Source organism: Haematobia irritans, chromosome 4 (genome assembly GCF_050003625.1).
Source record: "Haematobia irritans isolate KBUSLIRL chromosome 4, ASM5000362v1, whole genome shotgun sequence".
In the NCBI taxonomy this organism is placed as follows: domain Eukaryota; kingdom Metazoa; phylum Arthropoda; class Insecta; order Diptera; family Muscidae; genus Haematobia; species Haematobia irritans.
Window position 1 is genome coordinate 33,919,389 of NC_134400.1, and position 19,051 is coordinate 33,938,439.

General features: G+C 26.8%; 1 protein-coding gene across 3 annotated transcripts in view; it reads left to right on the forward strand.

Moving 5' to 3' along the window:
• dlp (glypican dally-like) overlaps positions 1 to 19,051 on the forward strand; it is a 237,361-nt gene that overhangs the window by 203,975 nt on the left and 14,335 nt on the right. For all 3 annotated transcript variants that reach the window (XM_075303802.1, XM_075303803.1, XM_075303804.1), the window contains exons 3-6: positions 1,469 to 1,633; positions 10,222 to 10,456; positions 18,221 to 18,377; positions 18,463 to 18,729. In XM_075303802.1, coding sequence (XP_075159917.1) covers positions 1,469 to 1,633; positions 10,222 to 10,456; positions 18,221 to 18,377; positions 18,463 to 18,729 — 824 coding nt within the window. The remainder of the gene's footprint in view (positions 1 to 1,468; positions 1,634 to 10,221; positions 10,457 to 18,220; positions 18,378 to 18,462; positions 18,730 to 19,051) is intronic.

A 19,051-nucleotide genomic window follows, 5' to 3' on the forward strand; every position in this document is an offset into this window, starting at 1 on the left:
CTCTCACTTACTTATATAGCCAACATAATTATATATGTGGTGTTGGCATTGAATATAGAAAGCTATGCTCTCTTACTCTCTTTAGCTTCTAAGCTACTCTACCTCTCACTTACTCATATCACCAACATTAATATGTATGGTGGTTGCATAGAATATAGAAAACTATGCTCTCTTAGTTTCTTTAGCTTCTAAGCTGCTCTATCTCTCGCTTACTCACATCACCAACTTAATCTTAATACATGGGATTTTTAAAGCTCCTCTAAAGTGAAGATTAAAATATTTTATGTAGATCGTGGCAAATACCTAAGAGTAATTTGAGCGAGTAAATGTTAGTTTTTGGGAAGAGTTTGGCATGAGTTTTCCTACTCATAAAACACATATTCATTGATGATTTGTCGGGAAGAGAACCCAATGCTATTCAGCATTTACTCTCAATAGAAATGTCTCTTGATATGTCTTAGAAAACATCTTGTACAGGCCTTTATTGTGAACCCAGTTGCCAGCCATGGCAAAGGGTTACCTTCCTAAATCATCAGTGTAGTTTTAAACAAATATCTCTTTCTCTCTCTCTCTGTCAAGCATGCCATTCATGAATGTTAATTTGCCTTCATTTCTTTTGTTGTGTGGTGAATCCAAGCTCTAAAATACCAAGACTTCCTATTCCCATGCCTTAGAGAATATCATTGCCAGTTGTATGCTTCAGTGCATTTCCCTTAAATTTGTTTGTTTGTTTTTCTTCTAATTCTCTCAATATTCCATTTTTCTGAGTTGTTCTTCAAACTGATTCGATTAAGCATGATATGCTTTATTTGTTTTTCATCAGAAATCTTTAAGATTCTCCTGAAGTAGTAGTTCTGCTGCTGTTGCTTCTGTCACGGTATGCTATGCTATGGTATTTTGTGTACGTACGTACTTACTTCAATACCGACTCTACTCGTTCGCGCTCTATGGTGGCAATATAGCTGTTTAGTGATATTATCAATGTTGAAATGCTGGTGTCGATGATGATGATGATGCCACTGAATTCCTGGAAAAAATGCAATCTTTGAAATTTCTAAAATGGTTTTAAGCACTTAACCAACCAACCATACGTTCCAGACATCTAACACTTGGTATTGTGTGTATATTGATTTCATTATTTATTTAGTTTCTCCCACTTTTGCTGTTGCTGCTTCTGCTACTACTGTAGTATACAGTACAATTCCAAAAATTTAAGGTGATTTCATTTCACATCTTGTGGCCATTGTTTATTTCTAACGACAAACTGCCAAGTAAACTAGACTATGAGGAAGTACTTAATCAGTGATCTCTAACTAGCATTTGAAGATGACGTTATCAATACCCAATTGTGATGTGCAATGGAAAATTATTTTTGTTTTTTTTTTTCTTTATTGATTCTAATGATTTTCACATTCGTTGGTAAATTAATTCCTTAATATTTTTTCTGTTTATTTAATTTTCTTTCCAGAAATGGGTCTACGCTATTGTGAATCACCCTCGGTGGGCACTTGTTGCACTCACAGCATGGAAACCAAAATGGCCATGCAATCACGACTGCAATTGGAGAAACATTCCAAAGAACAAATCCAAAAAATGTCCAGAACGCTTAGTGATAAAGCGCAAAAATTTAATGGTAAGTTATTATTATAATGCTAAGAACCCACTCGAACCAAAAAAAAAAAAATTACCAAAATTTTATTTCTATAGAAAATTGTGTCAAAAATGTATTTCTATATAAAAATGTGTCAAAAAATTATTTCTATAGAAAATTTTGTCAAAATTTTATTTCTATAGAAAATTTTGTAAAAATTGTATTTCTATAGAAAATTTTATTTCTATTGAAAATTTTGTCAAAATTTATTTCTATAGAAATTTTTATCAAAATTTTATTTCTATAGAAAATTTTGTCAAAATTTTATTTCTATAGAAAAGTTTGTCAAAATTTTATTTCTATAGAAAAGTTTGTCAAAATTTTATTTCTATAGAAAATTTTGTCAAAATTTTATTTCTATAGAAAATTTTGTCAAAATTTTATATCTATAGAAAATTTTGTCAAAGTTTTATGTCTATAGAAAATTTTGTCAAAATTTTATTTCTATAGAAAGTTTTGTCAAAATTTTATTTCTATAGAAAATGTCAAAACTTTATTTCTATAGAAAATATTATTTCTATTGAAATTTTTGTCAACATTTTATTTCTATAGAAATTTTTGTCAAAATTTTATTTCTATAGAAACTTTTGTAAAAATTTGATTTCTAGAGAAAAATTTCCAAAATTTTATTTCTATTGAAAATTTTGACAAAATTTTATTTCTATTGAAAATTTTGTCAAAATTTTATTTCTATAGAAAATTTTGTCAAAATTTAATTTCTATAGAAAATTTTGTCAAAATTTTATTTCTATAGAAAATTTTGTCAAAATTTTATTTCTATAGAAAATTTTGTCAAAATTTTATTTCCATAGAAAATCTGTCAAAATTTTATTTCTATAGAAAATGTCAAAACTTTATTTCTATAGAAAATTTTGTCAAAATATTATTTCTATAGAAATTTTTTTCAACATTTTATTTCTATAGAAAATTTTGTCAAAATTTTATTTCTATAGAAAATTTTGTCAAAATTTTATTTCTATAGAAAATCTGTCAAAATTTTATTTCTATAGAAAATGTCAAAACTCTATTTCTATAGAAATTTTGTCAAAATTTTTTTTCTATAGAAAATTTTGTCAAAATTTTATTTCTATAGAAATTTTTGACAAAATTTTATTTCTATAGAAAATTTTGTCAAAATTTTATTTCTATAGAAAATTTTGTAAAAGTTTTATTTCTGTAGAAAATTTTGGTAAAATTTTATTTCTATAGAAATTTTGTCAAAATTTTATTTCTATAGAAAATTTTGTCAAAATTTTATTTCTATAGAAAATTTTATTTCTATTGAAATTTTTGTCAACATTTTATTTCTATAGAAATTTTGTCAAAATTTTATTTCTGTAGAAAATTTTGGTAAAATTTTATTTCTATAGAAATTTTGTCAAAATGTTATTTCCATAGAAAATTTTGTCAAAATTTTATTTCTATAGAAAATTTTGTCAAAATTTTAGTTCTACAAAAAATGTTGTCAAAATTTTATTTCTATAGAAGTTATTGTCAAAATTTTATTTCTATAGAATATTTTGTCAAAATTTTATTTCTATAGAAAATTTGTCAAAATTTTATTTCTATAGAAAATGTCAAAACTTTATTTCTATAGAAAATTTTATTTCTATTAAAATTTTTTTCAACATTTTATTTCTATAGAAATTTTGTCAAAATTTTTTTTCTATAGAAAATTTTGTCAAAATTTTTATTTCTATAGAAAATTTTGTCAAAATATTATTTCTATAGAAATTTTTGTCAACATTTTATTTCTATAGAAAATTTTGTCAAAATATTATTTCTATAGAAATTTTTGTCAACATTTTATTTCTATAGAAAATTTTGTCAAAATTTTATTTCTAGAGAAAAATTTTTAAAATTTTATTTCTAGAGAAAGATTTGTCAAAATTTTATTTCCATAGAAAATTTTGTCAAAATTTTATTTCTATAGAAAATTTTGTCAAAATTTTAGTTCTACAGAAAATTTTGTCAAAATTTTATTTCTATAGAAATTATTGTCAAAATTTTATTTCCATAGAAAATTTTGTCAAAATTTTATTTCTATAGAAAATTTTGGTAAAATTTTATTTATATAGAAATTTTGTTAAAATTTTATTTCTATAGAAAATCTGTCAAAATTTTATTTCTATAGAAAATGTCAAAACTTTATTTCTATAGAAAATTTTATTTCTATTGAAATTTTTGTCAACTTTTTATTTCTATAGAAATTTTTGTCAAAATTTTATTTTTAGAGAAAAATTTCCAAAATTTTATTTCTAAAGAAAAATTTCCAAAATTTTATTTCTATAGAAATTTTTGACAAAATGTTATTTCTATAGAAAATTTTGTCAAAATTTTATTTCTATAGAAAATTTTGTCAAAATTTTATTTCTATAGAAAATTTTGTCAAAATTTTATTTCTGTAGAAAATTTTGGTAAAATTTTATTTCTATAGAAATTTTGTCAAAATTTTATTTCTATAGAAAATTTTTTCAAAATTTTATTTTTAGAAAATTTTGTCAAAATTTTATTTCTATAGAAAATGTTGTCGAAATTTTATTTCTATAGAAAATCTGTCAAAATTTTATTTCTATAGAAAATCTGTCAAAATTTTATTTCTATAGAAAATGTCAAAACTCTATTTCTATAGAAAATTTTATTTCTATTAAAATTTTTGTCAACATTTTATTTCTATAGAAATTTTGTCAAAATTTTTTTCTATAAAAAATTTTGTCAAAATTTTATTTCTATAGAAAATTTTGTCAAAATTTTATTTCTATAGAAAATTTTGTCAAAATATTATTTCTATAGAAATTTTTGTCAACATTTTATTTCTATAGAAAATTGTCTATAAAAAATTTTGTAGACATTTTATTTCTATAGAATTTTTTGTCAAAATTTTATTTTTATAGAAAATTTTCTCAAAATTTTATTTCCATAGTAAATTTTGTCAAAATTTTATTTCTATAGAAAATTTTGTCAAAATTTTATTTCTAGAGAAAAATTTCCAAAATTTTATTTTTAGAGAAAAATTTGTCAAAATATTATTTCCATAGAAATTTTTCCCAAAATTTTATTTCTATATAAATTTGTCTCAAAATTTTATTTCCATAGTAAATTTTGTCAAAATTTTATTTCCATAGTAAATTTTGTCAAAATTTTATTTCTATAGAAAATTTTGTCAAAATTTTATTTCAATACAAAACATCAATACATGTGTGTGTACGAGTACGGAGACTCGTGTCACACTCTTTTTACAAATTCATCATTTGCTCGCTTACATTACTCTCTGGTATTGGCCATATTCATTTAATTCTTCATGAAGAATTTTCACCTTCACTCTATACTATAGAGTCTATAGGGAATTCCCTGCGTTTGTTTGTAAAACTTCAAAGTTTTACAAAAACACGTGTATTAATTTTATATACCACCATCATTTGTAATCTTAAGTTGGTGATGTGATTAAGTGAGAGATAGAGATGTGATTAAGTGAGAGATAGAAGCTGAAGAGAGTAAGAGAGCATAGCTAAGCCAGGTGAGAAGAAAACTCAAAAACTTCTCTAGTTGCCGTCGCTATATGTAGAGTCTTGTTGTTGTTTGGTTATTTAGACGACATGCTTGAAATGTCTTAATTCAGCCGGAATCAATAATACAAAAATCCTTAAGGGAAGGTCAAAAATATTAGATCTATGTAAACTCATTATGGACATGGTTTTTAATGTAACCAAAATATTTCCTTGTTCCAAGACTTCAACATAACTTTCACTCCACGCAACAATGTAAACATTTAATTCGACTTACCGTAGAGTGCATTGAGATATGCACTGATCCAGTGGAACTATTTAAACAGTTGTTAATGGGAAATATTTAAAAATTATATGTTTATTTATTTTCTCACGGCTAAATAGGTTCTGTGATCTGATGCATACGCAAAACGAAGCTGCTTGTGAATTGGAACAGAAATTCTGGAATTTCAAAGCTATTTTAGATGTTAAATTATATCGTTTATTTATTATGTTGCAACAACTAAATAAATAAAACACATGCACATTTAATTTCATTAGTGATAGACCAAACACGTTCGTTTAACTTTATTTTTTGAGAAAATTTTCTGTGGAAACAAAATTTTGAGATAATTTTCTATAGAAATAAAATTTTGACTAAACTTCTATAGAAATAAAATTTTCATAAAAATTTCTATAGAAATAAAATTTTAACAAAATTTTCTATAGAAAGAACATTTTGAGACATTTTTTATAAAAATTAATAACAATTTGAGAAAACTTTCTATAATAATATAATTTTGAGAAATTTTTCTTTAGAAACAAAATTCCGACGAAATTTTCTATAGAAATAAAATTCCGACGAAATATAATATAGAAATATAATTTTGAGAATTTTTTCTTTAAAAATAAAATTTTGAGAAAATTTTCTACAGAAATAAAATTTTGACAAAATTTTTTATAGAAATAAAATGTTGAGAAAATTTGCTATAGAAGTAAAATTTTGAGAAAATTTTCTATTAAAATTAAATTTTGAGAAAATTTTCTTCAGAAATAAAATTTTGACAAAATTTTCTTAAAAAATACAATGTTGAGAAAATTTTCTATAGAAATAAAATTTTGAAAAAAAATTTCTTCAGAAATAAAATTTCGACATACATTTTTGAGAATTTTTTTTTTTATTAAATAAAAATTATTTCGTGCAGTGTTTCTGGTTCAAAAAAAATTATTCTATACATTTCTACAAAATAATTTTCATCAACAAATTTCACAATTACCCAAAACACATTCCACCCTCAGTCTTGAAAAGGAAAACAAGCCACTCATGATGTGCTGCTGTGGCGAAAAGAACAAAAAAAACAAAACTCATTTGCTTTATTCAAATTTCAAAGGGAAAAATTTGACAAAGTGAAATATTTGAAATGGCCAAGAATAGAAAACTTGTTTGATGCGTGCTCAATGGCCATTGTATTGACCTCAATGTGATCAGGCGAATTCTTCAAATTCCTAACAAAAAATCGTAATACGTAAAAGGCAAAATTTTTACAAAATAAAAAAAAAAAACAACGAAACATTATTTCCATTTTTTTTTCTATATATAACAGGGTACAAAAAATATAAAGAAAAAGAAAAAAAACCCCTAATGTCATAAATCATAAGTCTGGTTTCCACCCCGGAATGTTTTCTTTTCAAATAAATTGGAATTCAAATTTCAATTGCTGGCAAAACAAAACCAAAACAGAAAAGAATTCAACCATCAGCAGTAGCATAAATCACTTGCTAAATACTTGTTTCGTTTTTGTTTATAATTAGAAAACATTTGACTTCAAGCAGTGTCGAGTACTTGAGTAAAGAAACAATTGAAAATTATAGCCGAAAATTGTTCAACACCCACTTGAGATTTGAACAACTGGTGGCATAATACAGCAGCAGCAGCAGCCACCAATGTCGAAACATTTTTTTTGTAGCTGTTCTTCGTTTCGTTTTTGTTTTTTCAAGTAGCTCAAATGAAGAGAAGATTGCAACATTACGAGTAGTCTTTGTATTATTCCTTCATATTAGGTATGCCTTAACATATTTATGATTTGAAAACCGCGGGATATTGGTGAAGTGATTTTGTGTCTAAAAAGATTAAAAGATTTTCCTAGTGTAGAGTTTTTCTTATACTTAAAAGATAGTTTACTTACGCACAAATAAATTTCTATTAAAATTTAGCTAACCATATTTTTTCAAAAATTTCTTAAAAATTCAAAAAGTTTATATCCCTATACTATGAGTCTAAAGAGCAGAGGTATTTTCGAAGCAAAAATCGAAATTGTCTATTGTTTGAGTAAAAAATCGTCAAATGCTGATAAATCGGCAAAATTGGCAGCCCTGCTCAGTAGTGTTATTCGGTACTCTCTCAATTCTCTTCAGCAATGCCAACTGTTGGTAATTGTTGTTGTTGTTGAGTGCAATCACTCTTACGGCCATTTTCATGTAGCTCCGTTAGGCTTTAACTGCCAGTTAACAGAAAGTAAATTGCAAATATCTTCTCTTCAGTTAGCTTTAACTGAAAAATTTTCGTCAATTAAGTTCCTAACTGGCATATGGAATATATATGCAAGATGACAGCTTCGTCCATAATACGGTTCAAAAGTTGGTTAGTTAACGGAACACTAACGGAACTTTATGAAAATGGGGATTAGTGTATGTAGCAAAATTTTATTTCTATAGAAAATTTCGTCAAAATGTTATTTCTATAGAAAATTTCGTCAAAATGTTATTTCTATAGAAAATTTCGTCAAAATTTTATTTCTATAGAAATTTTTTTCATAATTTTATTTCTATAGAAAATTTTGTTAAAATTATATTTCTATAGAAAATTTTGTCAAAATGTTTTTCTATAGAAAATTTAGTCGAAATGTTATTTCTATAGAAAAAATTGTCAAAATTTTATTTCTATAAAAAAAATTGTCAAAATTTTATTTCTATAGAAAATTTTGTCAAAATTTTATTTCTATAGAAAATTTTGTCCAAATTTTATTTCTATAGAAAATTTTGTCAAAATGTTATTTCTATAGAAAATTTCGTCAAAATTTTATTTCTATACAAATTTTTTCATAATTTTATTTCTATAGAAAATTTTGTTAAAATTTTATTTCTATAGAAAATTTTGTCAAAAATTTTTTTTTCTATAGAAAATTGTTTTATAATTTTATGTTTATAGAAAATGTTGTTAAAGTTTTATTTCTATAGAAAATTTTGTCAAAATGTTTTTCTATAGAAAATTTAGTCGAAATGTTATTTCTATAGAAAAATTTGTCAAAATTTTATTTCTATAGAAAATTTTGTCACAATTTTATTTCTATAGAAAATTTTGTCAAAATTTTATTTCTATAGAAAAATTTGTCAAAATTTTATTTCTATAGAAAATTTTGTCAAAATGTTATTTCTATAGAAAATTTCGTCAAAATTTTATTTCTATAGAAAATTTTGTCAAAATTTTATTTCTATAGAAAATTTTGTCCAAATTTTATTTCTATAGAAAATTTTGTCCAAATTTTATTTCTATAGAAAATTTTGTCCAAATTTTATTTCTATAGAAAATTTTGTCAAAATTTTATTTCTATAGAAAATTTTGTCAAAAAAATTTTTTCTATAGAAAATTGTTTTATAATTTTATGTTTATAGAAAATGTTGTTAAAATTTTATTTCTATAGAAAATTTTGTCAAAATTTTATTTCTATAGAAAATTTTGTCAAAATTTTATTTCTATAGAAAATGTTGTCCAAATTTTATTTCTATAGAAAATTTTGTCAAAATTTTATTTCTATAGAAAATGTTGTCAAAATTTAATTTCTATAGAAAATTTTGTCAAAATTTAATTTCTATAGAAAATTTTATCCAAATTTTATTTCTATAGAAAATTTTGTCAACATTTTATTTCTATAGAAAATTTTGTCAAAATTTTATTTCTATAGAAAATTTTGTCAAAATTTTATTTCTATAGAAAATTTTGTTTCTATAGAAAATTTTGTCAAAATTTTTTTCTATAGAAAATTTAGTCGAAATGTTATTTCTATAGAAAAATTTGTCAAAATTTTATTTCTATAGAAAATGTTGTCAAAATTGAATTTCTATAGAAAATTTTGTCAAAATTTAATTTCTATAGAAAATTTTATCCAAATTTTATTTCTATAGAAAATTTTGTCAAAATTTTATTTCTATAGAAAATTTTCCTATTTCTATATATTCACCTCTGCATAATCCCCAAAACAAAATCTGAGATTGAACAAACTTTAATCTCTATCGCTATACCTACACAAAATGAAATATTCAAATTGCCTAGAGTTAGAGGCGTTTAAAATTACATGTCATTTGCCACCAACTTTTTTTTGACATTAAAAAAATGTAATTGTTCAGTTCAATACTAATCAACTCAAGCCTCCGGTAACAGATCGTAACAAAACAAGTATCACATAAAAAAAATCCAAAAAAAAACATATTTTGACACGACAAGTAGCTGAATAGGAAGCCGGAGAAGCAAGGAGCATGGAGCTGAGAGGGAACCATTAACAAATCTCTATTTCTCTATTTCTGACAAAATGTCTATTATTCGCTCTTGTAAGCATTGCAAGTGAAGTGCCAGGCGTTTATCGCCTGAGCTTGGTGTGGTGTGAGCCCTCAAGTGGTTATGTTGTGTTTTTGTGTGTGTGTGTGGTGTGTGCATGCGGGCTTCTGTTTAATGTTGGATTGTTTAAAGTCATGTTTTGTTTAATACGTCAGCCAGCCTTCTTTCCTTCATCTTAATGATGATGACGTCCATGGCAATGATTGTTGCTAGATTTAAAGCTCTTGTAAATCTCAAGTGTGGTCCATCATTGTTCGAGTTATCAAAGATAATAACAAATAAAATGTATGCTAATACACATGGAAAAAGCATCACTTTTGAGTCGAAGAAAAATCTAAAAATATGTGGAATATGTCTAAAAAAAAAATTGATCAATAAAAAATATATTCAAAAAATGACTTTTTGTATTTTTTGTTGTTTTTTATAAAGAAAAGCTAATTGAGTTTCATACTTTTTGTTTTCTTTCTTTTCAGAAAATTTTCGCAAACTTTTACAAGAGTCCAAATCGGAATTTCATAATATGTTTACCCGTACCTATGGTGTGATATATCAACAGAATTCCTATGTCTTTTCCGATTTATTCAAAGAATTGGAAAATTACTATAATCGTGGGCGAATCGATTTACTCGATGTCATGGATACATTTTTCAATAAATTGTATCAGAAAATGTTTCAAGTCTTGAATGTACAATATTCGTTTGATGAAAAGTAAGTAGGAAATAAATTAAATTAAACATTTTATGCATCCACTAACAATTTTAATTTAGCTTCGCCGTATTAAAAGTTATATTTGTGGTCAAAACATTTACAATGTTTGCCAGTAACAGCCAACAGGCCTTGATTGGTTTTTGTCTCTTATTTGGTTGAAAAGTTGTCTTAAAGCTGATTGTTGTGTTAGTTTTGTCATTTCATTCTACCGAAGGGGAAAATAATACTATCACTCAATCAAAGAACAATAAGACCGTAACGGCTCGTGTTACTCGTACTTTAAGGGTTTTTTTATTCTCGACAAAGTGGTGTGGAAGTGAACGACAAAGTAACGACAAAAGTAATCAATCAACAAAAGTCACCATTGACTAAGAGGGCTAAAGTTTAACTTTAAACTTTAGAAAAATGTGGCCATTCCACACCAGAAACATGATCCTATGAGAATGAACCAAAAACCTTTTGTCAATTTTTGTTTGATGTTGTACTGTGGATACATTGGCTTCGTAAATGCCAGTTTTTTTGGAAATAAAATTTTGACAAAATTTTCTATAGAAATAAAATTTTTTATAGAAATAAAATTTTGAAAAAAATTTCTATAGAAAAAAAAATGATAAAATTTTCTATAGAAATAATATTTTGACAAAATCTATAGAAATAAAATTTTGCAAAAATTTTCTATAGAAATACATTTTTGAAAAATTTTCTATAGAAATAAAATTTTGACAAAATTTTCTATAGAAATACATTTTTGAAAAATTTTCTATAGAAATAAAATTTTGACAAAATTTTCTATAGAAATAAAATTTTGAAAAAAAAATCTACAGAAATAAAATTTTGACTAAATTTTCTATATAAATAAAATTTTCTATAAAAATTAAATTCTGACAAAATTATCCATAGAATAAAATTTGTTGACAAAATTGTTAATAGAATAAAATTTTGACAAAATTTTCTATAGAAATAAAATTTTGAAAAATTTTTTTTTAGAAATAAAATGTTGAAAACATTTTTCTATAGAAATGAAATGTTAAAAAAAAAATTCTATAGAAATAAACTGTCGAAAATATTTTGTGTATTCTTTTTATGACCACTTGGTTTTTATCAGATTTTTGTTTATTTTAAACAGCCCATTAAAATAAACAAAAATCTGAGAAAAAAATATATAGAAATAAAATTTTGAACAAATTTTCTATAGAAATAGAAATTTGAAAAAATTTTCTATGGAAATAAAATCTTGACCAAATTATCGATAGAATAAAATTTTGACAAAACTGTCTATAGAAATAAAATTTTGACAAAATTTTCTTTAGAAATAAAATTTTGAAAACAAAATCTATAGAAATAATATTTTGACAAAATTTTCGTTAGAAATAAAATTTTGAAAAAAAATTCTATAGAAATATTTTTGACAAAATTTTCTATAGAAATAAAATTTTAACAAAATTTTCTTTAGAAATAAAATTTTGAAAAAAAAAATTTTTATAGAAATAATATTTTGACAAAATTTTCTATAGAAATAACATTTTGACAAAATTTTCTATAGAAATAAAATTTTGACAAAATTTTCTATAGAAATAAAATTTTGACAAAATTTTCTGTTTCTAAAATTTTGACAACATTTTCTATAGAAATAAAATGTTGACAAAATTTTCAATAGAAATAACATTTTGACAAAATTTTCTATAGAAATAAAATTTTGACAAAATTTTCTATAGAAATAAAATTTTGAAAAAAATTTCTACAGAAATAAAATTTTGACTAAATTTTCTATAGAAATAAAATTTTGACTAAATTTTCTATAGAAATAAAATTTTGACTAAATTTAAAATTCTGACAAAATTTTCCATAGAAATAAAATTTTGATAATATTTTCCATAGAAATAAAATTTTGACAAAATTTTCTGTTTCTAAAATATTGACAACATTTTCTATAGAAATAAAATTTTGACAAAATTTTCTATAGAAATAAAATTTTGACAAAATTTTCTACAGAAATAAAATTTTGACAAAATTTTCTATAGAAATAAAATTTTGAAAAAATTTTCTTAGAAATAAAATTTTGAAAAAATTTTCTTAGAAATAAAATTTCGACAAATTTTCTATAGAAATAAAATTTTGACAAAATTTTCTGTTTCTAAAATTTTGACAACATTTTCTATAGAAATAAAATTTTGACAAAATTTTCTATAGAAATAAAATTTTGACAAAATTTTCTATAGAAATAAAATTTTGACAAAATTTTCTATAGAAATAAAATTTTGACAAAATTTTCTTTAGAAATAAAATTTTAAAAAAAATTCTATAGAAATATTTTGACAAAATTTTCTATAGAAATAAAATTTTTACAAAATTTTCTATAGAAATAAAATTTTGAAAAAAATTTCTATGGAAATAAAATTTTGACAACATTTTCTATAGAAATAAAATTTTAACAAAGTTTTCTTTAGAAATAAAATTTTGAAAAAAAAAATCTATAGAAATAATATTTTGACAAAATTTTCTATAGAAATAAAATTTTGACAAAATTTTCTATAGAAATAAAATTTTGAGAAAATTTTCTGTTTCTAAAATTTTGAGAAAATTTTCTGTTTCCAAAATTTTGACAAAATTTTCTATAGAAATAAAATTTTGAGAAAATTTTCTATGGAAATAAAATTTTGACAAAGTTTTCTTTAGAAATAAAATTTTGAAAAAAAAAATCTATAAAAATAATATTTTGACAAAATTTTTTTATAGAAATAAAATTTTGACAAAATTTTCTATAGAAATAAAATTTTGACACAATTTTCTATAGAAATAAAATTGTGAGAAAGTTTTCTGTTTCTAAAATTTTGACAAAATTTTCTATAGAAATAAAATTTTGAGAAAATTTTCTGTTTCTAAAATTTTGAGAAAATTTTCTGTTTCTAAAATTTTGACAAAATTTTCTATAGAAATAAAATTTTGAGAAAATTTTCTGTTTCTAAAATTTTGACAAAATTTTCTATATAAATAAAATTTTGAGAAAATTTTCTGTTTCTAAAATTTTGACAAAATTTTCTATAGAAATAAAATTTTGAGAACATTTTCTGTTCCTACAATTTTGACAAAATTTTCTATAGAAATAAAATTTTTGCAAAATAAGATTTTTACTTACTTACATACTTTTTCTCTGAAATAAAAACAATAATAAAGAATATAAACTTTATTCTAATTAATTTTTTTTTTTGTTTAAATTTTAAATAAATTTGTCCTTGGTTTTGTATGAATTTAATGTCCTACAAATAATGACGCTTAATCTTTCGTATCAGTATAATATTTTGTTTTTTTTTCATATACTGTTCACATACGATTCGGATTTCTTATCAATCCAAAGTATAAGCACACTTTTTCCTTTTCCCCTGAATTTTTTCTATATTTCCGTTTAATTTCCATACATTTGAGATTTTCTCTGATACATCAAATCTTTGTTAACACACAGACACACTCATATATTTGTGCTTATTGTGAACCTTATTTTTTCGCTCTGAATTTTACAGAGTTTAGAGAAGGAGTGGGAGAGTGAAATGTCAGACGAATCGAATTAAGACGAAACAGTTTAGCATGTTTCCACGATGTGTTAGTATACTCGTATGTTTGCTTTAAGCCGTCTTTAATGCAATGAGTTAATGTGGCAGACTTACAAGTGCTAGTAGTTGTAGAGATCGAATTGCTGGATAAACGGGGGACACAGGCGAGAAGTAGTGCAACACTGGTAAATTCATTTTATATTGCAAACAAATAAAACTTATCACTCATTCATTCAGTCAGTCAAATATTCATTCATACATTGGTAAAAGAAACCAAAAATCACTCACACATACACGTGCAAGCGATTTGCGCGAGCAAAAGGGTAAAGGAGGAATGTTATATGTTGACATAAAAACTAAACCTCCTCTAACTGGCAAAGGAACGTTGTTATGTTCTGCTTCACAGAATTTCCGTTTTGACTTTTAACACATTTGCTTTAGCTGTTTGCTCGACCGTGTATTCCTTCTATGAAATAAAGCAATGGCAACAGTTTGTCCGTCTATTGAACGTTGTTATTGTTTATATGTGTTTTGGCATTAAGTTTCACTTAACTTGAGTTGATGCTACTTTATTTCAATGTTTTTTTTTTTTACAATTTTCAACCCTGCTTGGCATACGAATCAACATATGCCTGGTAGAGTTCTCTAAAAGAAATTTATAACTTTTATTTCAAGTTGATGGAATAAATGCAAGGACAGAATGTGAGCAGTGGACTTTTTGGGTATATCCTAAATTCTAAAGTGTTCAACATTAAAAGAAATAGTCATACACGTGGTAATGAATTGGAATTAATGAAGTATGTTCCCAGCGAGCAATTATGTCCGACGTGTCGGACGTCCGAAAACGTCTGCTAAATCTCTGGTATTATATCAGACATTTAGCCGAAATTCTGTTATTTCTTCCGAGATTTATCCGACTTTTTCTGCACATTCTCGGATCTTTTTTCAGACGATGTCTGCACAATCTCTGAAGTTTCGTACGAGAACTAACCGACGTAGTCGGCAGAATCTCTGAAGGGAATTTTGTCAACCGAGATTTGACCGAAAACCTCTGCAAAAGTTCGGAAGGAATTTTTGTTTTTTCATTTTGTTATTATTTTTGCATTCCATTATCATTTTTTATTGTGATATCGCGCAGAACAGATCGTACAAATAAAACGGTGAGTGAATAAACAAAATAGTGGCAAAGTGAAGTGTTAAAATAGTAAATAACAATATCATAACGGTGTTCTAAAAAAAAAAAATAAAAAAAACTTATATTTAAAGACGACAACATTGCTTCGAAATTTTCTTGGTCAAATACGAACAACAACATACCTGTCAAGGATTTCTATTTTATAAAGTTGCTTAAAGGTATTTAAAACAGCGCTATTGTTATTATTATAATTTTAATGATTATAACTTCATTTTTTAGATCTCACATTTGGAAGAATTCCTCAAGCGTCGAACTCTACTATTGAATTAAATATGAAGGCTGTTTTCAATGCAGCAAAAGATCGACTGAATAAAAGAAATAAGAGAAAGATTGCCGAACTATACTGTATATATTTTTTAACAATATTAGGTTACATTATATGTAATATATTAATATTTAATTTACAAACTACTATTGAATTGAACAAATTAATATGATCTCTTAGCATAACATAGATTTTTAATAACTTTGAAATATAATTTTAGTTTAAAATCTTTTTAAATAACTTTAAAATAAAATTTTAGTTTTAAATCTTTTTAAATAACTTTGAATCACATTGTTAATTGTCCGACAAAAGTCCGAGCTTCTCGGTAGATAGTCGGACGAAGTGTCCGACAATGGTCCGAATTTCTCCGAACAAAATCGGACATAATGTCCGTGAAAGGTCCGAAATTCTCTGCTAAATGTCGGTAAAATTGTCCGAGAAAGTTCCGAGATGCTCTGCTAAGTGTCGGGAAAAATGTCCGAGAACTGTTCGAGCTTCTCTGCATAATGTCGGTCAAACTATCAGATTTCCCTCAGAATTGCCCATCCGAATTCGGACAGAATTCTGTCGGAATGTCGGGCAATCTTCCGATTTCCCTCAGACATTTCGGTCCGAATTCTTGTCATCCGCTCATTATACTTTCCGAACGAATTCGGACCGAATTCGGAATCAGACTCGGATGATCTAGCAGACGTTCTGTCAGAATTCGGTCCGAATTCGGAAGTAATTGTTCGCTGGGTTAGTATATACCGCCGAGGTTTATAAGCCTCCTTAGTTCTTGATCGGTTTATTTAGGGGAGCCTATACATAGTAATTGTGAACCATTATAAATTTTCGTATGATAATTAGAGGGCCAGTTTTCAATCGGATGACATTTACACCTCCAAGAGGCCCCGGAGAGGTTAATTTTGAAGTATGTAAATATTTTTTGACAAATTCAAGAAAAATTCAAATGTTATTATTGGGGGAGCCACCGTGGTGCAATGGTTAAAGGGTGATACGGTCAAAATTTGGTCAATATAAACTTGACGTATTTCTTTCTATTTTGCATTTAAAAAACCTGAACACCCCTCATTTTGAAGGTGTGTGTGTGTAGAATGTTGCTCCTATTTTGATTTTGGAATTCACTCTTCAGTTGTCAAATTGCCGTCCAAGCAAGAAGAGCAGCGTATCCAAATTTTGCTCGCGCATCGCGAAAATCCGAGCTACTCGCACGCAAAGCTGGCACAATCGCTAAAAGTTGCCAAATCAAGCGTTACAAATGTAATTAAAGTGTTTGGGGAACGTTTGTCGACAGCCAGGAAGTCTGGATCGGGGGGAAATCGAAAACCGGAAGCCGCTGAGACGACAAAGAGAGTTGCCGGTAGTTTTAAGCGAAACCCTAGCCTCTCTCTCCGAGATGCCGCAAATAAGCTGGGTGTATCGTCTACAACCGTGCATCGAGCCAAAAAACGAGCCGGACTATCGACTTACAAGAAGGTAGTGACTCCAAATCGCGATGATAAGCAAAATACGACGGCCAAAGCGCGATCCCGGAGGCTGTACACGACGATGCTGACGAAGTTTGACTGCGTGGTAATGGACGACGAAACCTACGTCAAAGCCGACTACAAGCAGCTTCCGGGACAGGAGTTTTATACGGAAAAAGGAAGGGGAAAGGTAGCAGATATTTTCAAGCACATAAAACTGTCAAAGTTCGCAAAGAAATATCTGGTTTGGCAAGCCATCTGTACCTGTGGCTTGAAAAGCAGCATTTTCATAGCTTCCGGGACTGTCAACCAAGAAATTTACGTGAAAGAGTGTTTGAATAAACGTCTGCTGCCTTTCCTGAAGAAACACGGTTGTTCCGTACTGTTTTGGCCGGATTTGGCATCTTGCCATTACGGTAAAAAGGCCATGGAGTGGTACGCCGCCAACAACGTGCAGGTGGTTCCCAAGGACAAGAACCCTCCCATCACGCCATAGCTCCGCCCAATTGAGAAATGCTGGGCTGTTGTCAAGCGGAACCTAAAGAAGACCAAAAAAACTGCTAAGGACGAGCAGCAGTTCAAGGCAAACTGGCTTTCTGCGGCGAAGAAGGTGGACAAGGTGGCTGTACAAAATCTGATGGCAGGTGTCAAGCGTGAGGCCCGGCAATTCGGATCTGGAAAAGCGAAAGCATAACTGAATATTTTTCCTGAATTTTATACTAATTGAACTTGAAAAAGAAATTTAATTTGATTTTTTAAATAAACGATTTCACCGATTTACACGCGTTTTCCCTTGACCAAATTTTGACCGTATCACCCTTTAGCAAGCCCGCCTTGCATACACAAGGTCGTGGGTTCGATTTTTTCTTCGACCGACCACCAAAAAGTTTTTCAGCGGTGGATTATCCCACCTCAGTAATGCTGTTGACATTTCTGAGGGTTTCAAAGCTTCTCTAAGTGATTTCACGGCAATGTCGAACGCCGTTCGGACTCGGCTATAAAAAGGAGGTCCCTTATCATTGAGCTTAACATGGAATCGGGCAGCACTCAGTGATAAGAGAGAAGTTGACCAATGTTGTATCAGAATGGACTGAATAGTCTAAGTGAGCCTGATACATCGGGCTGCCACCTGACCTAACCTTAGTATTGAAAAGCCTTTAGAATAATAAAATGTTAAACGAAACGAAATTCGATCAACATTATATGTCATAGTTACCTATATCGATAGATAATCATCATTGGTTTAATAAAAATCTTTCTCATTCTCTCTCTCTCTCTCTCTTTTAGATATTTACGTTGCGTCAGCGAACACATGAAGGAACTGAAACCCTTTGGTGATGTACCCGATAAATTATCCGTCCAAATTAAAAGATCTTTTGTGGCCACACGTACCTATGGTCAAGCCTTGAACACAGCTGCTGATGTTTCCAAACGAATGGTTAATGTAAGTTATCTCATAATATTATTATGATTATCTCTCTAACACTTGCTCTCTCTCGTTCTCACTCTCGCTCTATCTTCTATTACAGATTCGTTTAAATGCCGATTGTACATCAGCTTTAACAAAAATGCAACACTGTGGCTCTTGTAAAGGCTATAGTGAGAAACCCTGTACGAATTATTGTGTGAATGTCATCAAAGGTTGTTTGCATTATTTCAATGAATTGGATACGGAATGGGAAAACTATGCAGCAGCTATGGATAAAGTGGCTGAACGTTTATTGGGCTCATTTAATATTGTAATGGTGGTGGAGCCTATCAATATTAAAATATCTGAAGCTATTATGAATTTTCAGGTTAGTATGATTTAAGACGACGAATAACAATTTCATCGATGACGGCTTTATTAATTAAAATGACGACGACGACCACAATGTAGTATTACACCTACAGTTTATTTCATATTGAAGTCTTAACTAAATTCCCCAAAAAAAAACAGAACCCATATGGCCGTACGATATTACGAAGAGTATATTAACCTAGCAGTGAGTTACACTGCTAGGTTAATATACTCGTCGTCGTTATAGGCGGAAGATCATAAAATTTGCATAGAAATACAAACTACTCTACTACAAATATTATTGATATCAAATTTCATTTTTATTTGATTTTTTTTTT